The sequence below is a fragment of the Apis dorsata genome, unplaced genomic scaffold (genome assembly GCF_000469605.1).
Source record: "Apis dorsata unplaced genomic scaffold, Apis dorsata 1.3 scaffold_28, whole genome shotgun sequence".
NCBI classification, from domain to species: Eukaryota; Metazoa; Arthropoda; class Insecta; order Hymenoptera; family Apidae; genus Apis; species Apis dorsata.
In genome coordinates, this window is record NW_006263330.1 from 251,873 (window position 1) to 263,011 (window position 11,139).

Genomic DNA, 11,139 nt, shown 5'->3' on the forward strand with positions numbered 1-11,139 from the left:
TCATTTATTTAATATCAATACCAAAATAATAATACCAAAATGAACCCTTATCCGGGCTATTTCTATTCATGTAACATGTTTCTTATATTATTATTCTACTAATAAATATTTCATAATTGAATTTTTGAAGCAAACAAATTTTATGCTCTTTTACAATATGTGATGTCATGTAAGTATATTTAAATAGAAAAATATATATTAATTTTATTTAAAAATTTTTTTATTTATTTTATTATTTTTAATATTAAAATTGTTTATTATGTTTTTTAAATTGTCAAATATTTTTTTATGTTATGAATTTTAATAATTAAAAACTTATTAAAACTTATATTATAAATGTAACTAACAAATAAAAATCTATCTTTTAATTTTGAAGTTTATTTTTATATTGTATAGATAGTAAGATGTTTTTGTTTTTAAGAATAACAGGTAATAAGCTAAATAAGTCATATAATTGCTATAATGACTTATATTTATTAAAAAGGAAGTAACATTTTTCTAAAAATGAAAAATTTTATTTCTAGGTTCTTTCACACTGTGGTGCACATGGGCACATGCAGTACGTGGACATAGAGATGACCACAGAGAATCAAAATGGAAGTTATGTTTAATATTTCTTGTTTTATATAAAATTATTAAAATTGTGATCCAGATGATTAATTGCATTATAAATTATTTTGGTTAGCGTGTGTTTCATATAAATTTATTATTTATAATTTTGAAATGATAAAATATAAAATTAAATACTTGTTTTGCTTTTCTTTATATATTTTTAAAAATTTCTTTTATTATTAATTATTATTATTTTTTAAAAATATAATATATGAAAATATATTATACAAAATATTTAATATTTAAACAAATTTTATGTAACATTGTAGACATCACAATGTATAATTTATAGTGCTTGGATAAGGGTTGGTTTAATTTAATGTAACAAAATAAGATTTTAAAATTAAATCGAATATATTTTGTACATATACATATATAATTATATATTTCAGGTCCAGTTTTATAGCTAGTATGGGAAGTGCAATAGCTTCTACTCCTATAGACGTTGTTCGTGTAAGTAAATGATTTATAAATATTTTGTTTATATTTTTATCTAAATAATAATACTATTATAGACACGTTTAATGAATCAGAGGAGGATACGTACTACAGGTGGTATATTACCACCACATATTTATAATGGTAGCATAGATTGCTTTGTACAGGTATATAACATCAAATATCAAACATATATATATACATATACATATACATATATATATAAAACATATATATACATATATAAAAAAAAAGTGTGCATATTTTTTTTATTCTTTTTAATAATATGAATTTTATTTTTTTTTTGCAGACTTTTAAAAATGAAGGATTTTTAGCTTTATATAAGGGTTTTGTACCTACTTGGTTTAGAATGGGACCATGGAATATAATATTTTTTATAACATATGAACAATTGAAAAAACTAGATGATTCATAATAATGCATTGAATTTTTCAAGTAAATAATAATAAATGAAAAAAATATGTATGTATGAACATACGATAAAACAATTGTAACTAGAGTTTGTAATGAATATTTGTATTATATAATTTATTTTTATGAAATTTTATTTAAACATAAAAAAAGCTATGCAGAAAAAATAACAAAAATAAATAGAACTTATTTTTTTTAATTATATCCAAATTACAGATTAATAAAAATATTTATAATAAAAAATATGAAATATCGAATCAATATTAAAAAATATTAATTATTTAATATATAAATTAGAATTATAGTTACATTTTATAAATTTAATGTAACTTTAATAGCTTTTTTAAATTTAAATATAGTACCACATGTTAATTTTTTATGTTCCTTATATTTAGATTTGGATTTTTATAAAAATATAACACTGGTGTTAAAATTTTTTAAAATATATCTAAAAAATTAAAAAAAAATTACTTAATACATATTATTATATATATCTATAAAAATTTGTTAAATTTGCAAAAAGTATATATTAAAGAAACAATATTTCAAATGTATGTAATATTTGTATTGAAATTTTTTTTATAAACTATTAGGAATGCATAACAGTATGATATATTAAAATATTATAAATATAAATATATGCAACAAATATTAAAATATTCAACAAATATTATAACAATTTCAAATAAATATAGCATGTATATATAATTTTTTTTGCTATATGTTTACTAAGTTAAAAAATTTTATTATAAATTATTATAAATTAATAATGAAATTTATAATTAAAAAATCTTTCATTGAAAATATTACAATACTAATTATACATTTTTACAATTCCACACAATTATCTTTTTATCTTTTCCACCAGTTAAGATTATATTATTTTCTGTTGATACTGATAATGTATTAATTGGACCTAAAATATTAATAAAATATAATTATTAGCTTTTTAATTATTAATTAAATCAAATATTGAAGTAATAGATTTTATGATATATAATACAAATAATTAACAATTAATTAATATTAATATATAAAATACTGTACCATCATGGCAATGTATTTGTGTAATAAAAATTGCTCCTTGACAATTCCAAACATTAATATTACCATTGTTATCTCCTATTAATAAAAAGGTTTTGAACCAAGTTAATGTTAAAGGTTCATATTCTATAGTCGTACGATAAATCTGAGTACTCGTATAAATATCAATAATGTTTAACATTTTATCTTCTGCACATGATATTATACTTTTTCCTTCTTGATCAAATACCATTGCATTTATTTTACAATTATGTGCTGTAGAGAATAAAATAATCATATATCTTAAAATAAAGAAAAAATTATTTTAAACTTTACCTTTTACAATGAAATATACTTTACCTTTTACAGTGAATTGAAGATTATATGTATCCATATTCCATAAAAAAATTTCTCCATCTTCTGTGCCAGATATCAATAATGTTTCATCTCTATAAATATTTCAATAAAAAGATAAAAATATAATATTAATATTAATAACATTAAAAGTATAATATTTAATGCAATTTATAAAATATAAATAATTTTACCCTGATATATTAATGCAAGTTACTTTAGAATCATGATCTAATTGTGCTATAAGGCACTCAGCTGGTTTAATTTTTGTCCCAGAAGAATAACTTTGCCAAACTTTTGCTGTACAATCCCATGAACCAGAGATAATAACCTGACGAGTAATACTTAGTGCTAAACAAGAAACAGCATCTTCATGGCCTTGAAGTACATCTATTATTCTACCAAACTCAATATCATAGAATATTCTGTAAAAAAAAATATTAATTAATAGAATGAAATACACATATATAAATATAAAATATTATAAAAATTATAAATAATAATAATATAAATAAAATTTACTTAACATACTCACAGTGTATTGTCCCAAGAACCAGCAACTAATATATTGCGATGAGAAGATGTATAATATGATATGCAAGAGGAAAGTGGTAATGACGATAAAGGTACATTACGCGTTAATTTTTTATTTTTTATACTATATAATTTAAGCATTCCATCTTGTCCTACTGATATTACTTCATTTATTTCTTTCCTATTCGTTATGATAATACTACTTACACTTTCTTTATGAGATTGAAACATTATTAATTCATGTAATTCGAAAATCTCTATAGGATTTTCCTCATTTTCTAAAAACACAAGAACAATGTTTTTATTAATCATAATGTGCGCATTTATATTTTAATAAATTAATTTATCAATTGATAAAATAATTATCAATAAAAAAAATATTATACCTTTATATATACCTTTTTCGTTTTTAGTTGATATTGAATCAATTTCAGTATATAATTTATCCAAAATAAACATTGAACGTTTTGGATGTGGTAAAGTAAAAATTTGTTTTGGTATTTGACCAAACTCCATGATTTGTATTTCCAAACCATGTCTATCATTAATATCTCTAATAGTATCTAAGTCTACTGCTCCTTCATAGCACAGATGGAAAAATACTAGAATACAATATTAATATAATTTATATAAATTACATTATAAAAAATATTAAATATTTATACATTAATTTTTACAATTAATACTTAATTTACCATTATTAGCTTTCTCTGCTTCAATTCCTCTCTGTTTATATCCAAAAATTAAATCAATCCAATGATGAAGATTTTGAGAAACATAATCATTCTCTAAAGCATTTCTTAATATTTGTACAAAATGAGCTGGTCCTGGGATTCAATAATTAATTTAGTTGAACTTCAAATAATTATTTGTAAATTGCAAATTACATACCATTTGCCCATGGTGGTAATTGTACGTCTCCTATTTTTGTTCCATCATATCGATAACCAAAATCAATACCATAACTATTTACTAAAAAATCACCACCGTTGTTTATGTCATAAAATTCCGGGATCAGTTCTTTAAAGTCAGACATGTTCACCAAAACATTTTTCCATACGTCAGCTACACTGTTAGGTGTTTTTGTTGGTAAGAGTGAAACAAAAAATCGATTCTGCAGAGTCGACAGAGTAATTATGTATTTTTATGGTACAATAAGCAATTACCATAAAATTTTGGCTTGTCTGTGCGATTAAAAACTTTATTCACATATTCTTATTATCATTATTAAACTAAATAATACATACATTTTTTTAATGCTTATGAATTTAGTATTTTGAAAAAAACTGTAACAATATATCTTTTTATAAAATATACATACCTATTAAACATTCTATCTGGATGATCAAATCTTCCATTTTGTAAACAAAGCATGTACTGAGGATACTTTCGTACTAAATAAAATAATACAAATCCTGGTGCACTATAATGAGAACCATACAAAAATTTTGGTTCTGACATTTCTAAATATCGTTCCTAAAATATAATAGCAATATTTCTGACATTTATAAGTCATTATTATTAGAAAAAATAAAAATAATAAATATATATATATAAAAAAAAACCTTTAATCTTTCTAGCCGATTTGATTCAAGAGCTCCAATAGGTTTTGAAAGATCTCTATATATTCTAGGATCTTTTAAATCCAATGTAGTAGATGTGTAATCTTGTAATACCCATGGCATAACTGGATATTGGGTTAAATCATGAAAAGTTCTATCTGCTAAACTGAAAAATAATACTTAAATTAATTAATATTGTAAAATTTGATAATTATAATCAATATAAATTACCTATTAATATACAAAAGATAATCATAATTTGATAGAGAACCATTTTGCCATCTCATAGTCATTTGATCTTGAGGTACTCTTTCTAAAGAAATTGTAGGTTGATTTAATAAACTTGTATATAATTCATCTCTATCATTTTGATTTTTTAATGATATAAATAAATGTTCAGCCTTATTTTCAGGTTGACGTAACCATTTAATTTCAAGCCCCTTAAAAAAAATTGATATATATCAAATTATAATGATTACATTAATTTAAAAGATCATACTTACAATTTGACTTAGAAGAAATCGTCTTTTATTAATATTAATAATATCTTTCAATTGTATTTTTAGAACTGGATGCTAAAATCATAAGATTATTTCTTTAGTATGAATAGAAATTATTTATAATTATCATTAAAATACATACTTGATCTAAATTATTATAAGGTTGAAAATAAATTCTTGAAGTTGTTAAAAGTATTCTTCCTGGATTTATAACAAGAGGTAACACTTTATTTGCTTGAATTTCTAACACTACCTGTTCATATAAATCCTCTAACCACGAAGTATCAAATGATACTCTAGACTGTCGAGAATGTACAATAGCCATAATCTATATAAAAATAATAATTTTATTATATATATATTATTATTTTAATATAATAATATAAATAATAATTTTAGAAAATACCATAGCATTTTGTTCAGCAGTTGGTAAAGTAGCTGCTCTAAATAGTTGTAGAATATGTGGAAGGTAATCATCTATTTTTGCATAATTAAAGAAAAAGTGAAAAGTAGCATTTTGATGTATAAATTTATATGGTGCAAGTATATTCTTCTCTAGCATCTTTACATACTGCTTACATTGAACCAATAATATATTGCCACATCTTGCAAATAAAATAAAATTTGTTAATAAAAAAAAAAGTAATTATAATTATGTTAAAAATCAAAAATATACTAACTTTGTTATATCATTGTTGGATTGACATTGATCAATAGTTAGAGTTTCTTTAAGTTGAATCTTAATTAAAGGCTGATTAATATCTTTATTTACAAATACTAATGATTTTGAACATAATTTTAATCTTCCATCTTTCCAGTTTTGTTCTTCTGAAGTAGAATTATCAAATAATTTCATTTGAACACTATAATCTTCAAAAAATATTTCTCCAGGTTCTAAAAGGAGCATAGTGAACCTAATACATACAAAAAATTTTTTATTTATTAAATGATTATAACATGTCATTAAATAATTTGTTGTTAAAAATATTTGATATAAATGATAATTAAATTAATGTATATATTTTAAATTAATTTATATATATATTTAAATATATTACTAGAAAGTAATTATATTTTTATAAATAAACATATAATTAAAAGAAAAGATTACCTTTCTTTTTCCATTGTTACAAAAATAAATAAATTATAATGATAGTAAATTGTAAATGATACGCATAATTAATACTTTTTATCAGTCAAATTTACATGATTATTTCTCATTAAATAAAATATAAATTTTATTTTAGGTTGTGTTAAATGACAATATGAATCATCATATACGTATGTATATATCTTTTCAAATGGCTGTTTAATGAAACAATAAGGCTTGCTCTATTCGATGCATTTCTATAGACATTTAAAAATATAAAAATTAAAAATTAAAAAAAGAAAAATATTTTTTATTATTTAATTAAAAACTAAATATAAATAAAATATAAAATTTTTTCTTTATTTCATTATTTTTTAAAGCAATATTAATATACTTAAATATATTATATTAAATTGAAGTATAAAAATCGTGTGACGAAGTTTTGAGCACCACTGATTTTTAAAGAGAACCGAGAAGAATCGAATATATTCCGGTTCTTTCGTCTCATTTCTCAAATCACGCATATCATCAATACAACAAACCGGTGCTCTTTAAATCGGTCATTTTCAATTTATTCAGACATTTTTGTTTCTTTATAGTGATTACATTTTGTTTATAATGGAGAAATTAATGAAACATTTATCCAAAATAAGGATACCGCAGAAAAATGATAAAATATACAAGGATGAATGTGTTTATTCTTTTGATACACCAGTAAGATTTCATGATGATTTTATAATTAAAGATGATAATATAATTTGTTAATTGTATTATTATTTTCATTATTTTTTTAAGGATACTTGTACTGGTCTGTATATTAATCTTACTACGTTCTTGGGATTAGGTCAGGATTATATACAACATTATTATCAATTAACAGAAAATCCTATATTTTTACATATTAAAAGGAGAAGGAAAGAAGTAAGTTTTTTATTATTAAATTTTAATATTGAAAAATATATTGACAAAATATGTATTGTTTATATATAATGATTAATGTTATTTATATATATATATATTATATTATATTAGATTCCTTCTAAACACCAAGGAGATGGTCCTGAAAAGAAAATTACTAGATTAGCAATAGGAACAGCTGATGGATTTACACCAGATCAGCAAAAATATACTTATCATGAATCTTATCAAATTATTATTTTACCAGATTTTATTACGATACCATATCCAACAGATAATTTACCCCAAGAAGTAAGTTTTATATAAAAAAACATAAAAGTAATAATAAAAATAAATTATAAGAAAATATAATTTATATAGGTTGAAGTTGCAATTAAATATATATTGGAAGCAGAATCTGCAACAAAAGTAGCTGAAGTAGAAGCATTGACTGGAACTTGGGATGGAGAAATAAAAGCAATTTCAAAGTAAGAATTAAAACTAAGATATTTGTTACAGTATAAAACATTTTTATTATCATCTTATATAAATTTATAGACATGCAGCAAATCTTAAACAATTAGATAATGGAAAAAAAATACCACCCAATGGATGGAAATGTGAAAAATGTGATTTAACTCAAAATCTTTGGCTTAATTTAACTGATGGTAGTATTTTTTGTGGACGTAAATTTTATGATGGAACAGGAGGAAATGATCATGCAGTTGAACATTATAGAGCTACAGGCTATTCGTTAGCTGTGAAATTAGGAACTATAACTAAAGAAGGAAAAGCAGATGTATTCTCATATGATGAAGATGATATGGTTGAAGATCCAAATTTAGTATCACATTTAGCTCATTGGGGTATTAATATTGCCCAAATGGAGAAAACTGATAAATCTATGATAGAACTTGAATTAGATCTCAATCAAAGATTTGGAGAATGGGTTGCACTTCAAGAAGCAACAAGTAAATTAACACCTTTATATGGACCTGGATATACAGGACTTGCTAACTTAGGAAATTCTTGTTATTTAAATAGTGTCATGCAAATGTTATTTGTGATTCCAGATTTTATTAAAAGGTTTGTAATTTAATTTCAAGTAGATAAATTATACTATAGAAACTAAATATAATACAAATATATAGTAGAAATATACATAGAAAAAAATTTAATCACTGTATTGCAATAATTATTCAATCAATATATTTTTTAATAAAACATTATGTCTTTCTTCATAATAGGATCAGTATTTAATAATCGGAGGTGAATTTCAGATTTATAGATGGTGCATCACAGATATTTCAACAAAATTATACCGATCCAGCTAATGATTTTAATGTTCAAATGTAAGTAAAATTACAACATGTGAATAACTTTAAGATACAAGATTGATATTGTAGGGCTAAACTTGGAATTGGTTTACTTTCTGGTAAATACTCTGATCCATCAGATACAAACAATGAACACGAATCACGACAAGGTATTCCGCCTCGGATGTTTAAAACATTAGTCGGTCGTGGACATCCCGGATTTTCCTCAAATCGACAACAAGATGCACAAGAATTTTTTCTCCACATCATAAACATAATAAATGTAATCATTATATTTTATATTTTTAATCAGATATATAAAAATAATTTACTTCATTTTTCATACGAAGTTACAATACTAATATCAGGAAATTGATCGCACAGCGTCACAGTCGTCGTCAAATGAATCCAACCGATTGTTTTAAATTTCAAGTTGAAGAAAGGTATCAATGTAGTCGTTCTAACAAAGTAAAGTATACCTATCGTACGGAATATTTATTACCACTACCAATACCTATAGAAACTGCTGTAAATAAGGTAAATAAATTATATAATTTATAAATTTTAATTTGAAAATTATCTTTATATATATTTTATATAGGATGAAGTCACAGCTTATGAAACATTGAAAAATGAAACTGAAGCAAAAGGACAAAAATTGGATTCGAATGCCCTTGTCAGACCACGCATAAAACTATCATCTTGTTTGCAAACATTTATTCGACCAGAAATAGTGGAACAATTTTATAGCTCAGCTTTAAATGAAAAAACAACAGCACAAAAGTAATATTGCAAAATAATATATATATAATATATAATAATATTAAAAATATTGTACATAATATTATATACATAATAATGTATTTTTTATAGAACAACTAGGCTTGCTACTTTTCCGGACTATCTATTAATTCATTTAAAAAAATTCATGATGAAAGAAGATTGGACACCAGTTAAATTAGATGTAGCAGTTGAAATGCCAGACATATTAAATTTAAGTTCTCTTCGAGGATTTGGTTTGCAACCTACAGAAGAATTATTACCAGAAACAGTTGGGACTGAACCTCCACTTATTTATGATTCCGTGATTTTAAATCAATTGACAGATATGGGATTTCCACCAGAAGCTTGTGAAAGAGCTCTATATTTTACAGAAAATCGTGGCTTAGAAGCAGCTACAAATTGGTTAATGGAGCATATTGCAGATTCAGATTTTGCAGATCCTTTTGTACCTCCTGGAATCGATATCAAACCAGGTAAATAAATTTTTACAAATTTTTTTATAAAATATTTAATTATCAATCTATATATATTTTTATATATTTATTTATTTTTAGAAAAAAATAAATTTATAGCAAATGAAGATGCTGTAGCTATGTTAATGGGGATGAGTTTCACAAGAGAACAAGCAACAAAAGCTCTTAAAGCGACTGATAATAATTTAGAACGTGCAGCAGATTGGATTTTTAGTCATCAAAATGAATTGGATGCTTTAGAAAGTGAAAATGAACCAGAACATTCCAAGGAAATATTTAGAGATGGAATCAATCGTATGTTTGTATTTTTATAATATTTTATATTTATATATAATTTATATATTTGTATCAAAAACTAATTTACTTCGATATTTATTCTTTGTATTATTAAATATTGTATTTTTATATTTTATAGAATATAAATTAGTAGGATTTATATCACATATGGGTACATCAACAATGGTAGGACATTATGTATGCCATCTTTTGAAAAATAATCGATGGGTGATATATAATGATGATAAAGTATGTATAAAAAATATAAAATAAATTAAACATAATAAATTTATTTACTTGAATCGTTTATTACAGGTTGCATTATCTGAAAATCCACCAAAAGAATTAGGATATATATATTTATATCAACGCATTGATTAGATTATACAATTATTTTGTATAAAAAATGTATTCTATTACACTTCAACAATAAAAAATATAATAAATAAATTTGTTTTTTATTTTAAATTATTTATTTTAAAAAAATATTAGAAATTTTAATTGCATATAAATAATTTATTATTTATTGTCCAATTATAGTTGTTGATACAATTTGATATAAATAAAAATATATAAAAACATTGATTTATTTATATAATGGCACTATTTTATAATATGTTATATCGTTTTACATTTTATATTTCAATTCGTACAATATCATTTACATAATATTAACAGGATTAAAAAATTTTAAATCTAAATAATGTAACAAATTTTTCAGTTGTATTTAATTTTTTGTATATTTAATATTTAGAATTTTATTAATCTATATATCAATTTTAACATGAATATAAATTATATATTTTTTATAAAATTATATATTTTATAAAATATATAATTTATAAATCT

At 22.2% G+C, this 11,139-nt stretch overlaps 3 protein-coding genes across 4 annotated transcripts in view; 2 read left to right on the forward strand and 1 right to left on the reverse strand.

The window, feature by feature from the left end:
• The window catches only part of LOC102678606 (mitochondrial uncoupling protein Bmcp), a 3,392-nt gene extending 1,779 nt beyond the window's left edge, over positions 1-1,613 (forward strand). Inside the window, exons 5-7 of the mRNA XM_006608011.2 lie at positions 1,005-1,065; positions 1,128-1,217; positions 1,361-1,613. Of these exons, the coding sequence (XP_006608074.1) occupies positions 1,005-1,065; positions 1,128-1,217; positions 1,361-1,486 (277 nt within the window). The 3' untranslated portion in view covers positions 1,487-1,613. The remainder of the gene's footprint in view (positions 1-1,004; positions 1,066-1,127; positions 1,218-1,360) is intronic.
• Positions 1,614-2,025: 412 nt separating this feature from the next.
• LOC102678741 (protein FAN-like) lies at positions 2,026-6,794 on the reverse strand. 2 transcript variants are annotated; one of them, XM_006608012.2, is made up of 16 exons: positions 6,567-6,794; positions 6,136-6,369; positions 5,862-6,060; positions 5,598-5,783; positions 5,459-5,530; positions 5,187-5,395; positions 4,959-5,121; positions 4,715-4,869; positions 4,285-4,463; positions 4,089-4,220; positions 3,792-3,995; positions 3,395-3,671; positions 3,054-3,284; positions 2,866-2,954; positions 2,530-2,781; positions 2,026-2,398 (listed from the first exon to the last, which is right to left on the reverse strand). In XM_006608012.2, the coding sequence occupies exons 1-16, from the start codon at positions 6,578-6,580 to the stop codon at positions 2,301-2,303; spliced, it is 2,694 nt and encodes an 897-aa protein (XP_006608075.1). In that variant the 5' UTR covers positions 6,581-6,794; the 3' UTR covers positions 2,026-2,300. The 2 variants fall into 2 exon arrangements, with proteins under 2 accessions (XP_006608075.1, XP_006608076.1); XM_006608013.2 differs by lacking the exons at positions 5,862-6,060; positions 6,567-6,794 and having other exon boundaries at positions 6,136-6,272.
• Positions 6,795-7,163: 369 nt separating this feature from the next.
• On the forward strand, positions 7,164-10,740 carry LOC102678955 (ubiquitin carboxyl-terminal hydrolase 5). The gene is made up of 13 exons (XM_006608014.2): positions 7,164-7,259; positions 7,341-7,466; positions 7,578-7,754; positions 7,824-7,930; positions 8,001-8,528; positions 8,723-8,794; positions 8,849-9,041; positions 9,143-9,295; positions 9,360-9,541; positions 9,632-10,014; positions 10,096-10,308; positions 10,430-10,539; positions 10,606-10,740. Exons 1-13 carry the CDS (start codon positions 7,164-7,166, stop codon positions 10,669-10,671), a joined length of 2,406 nt encoding a protein of 801 aa, XP_006608077.1. The 3' UTR covers positions 10,672-10,740.
• Positions 10,741-11,139: the final 399 nt, after the last annotated feature.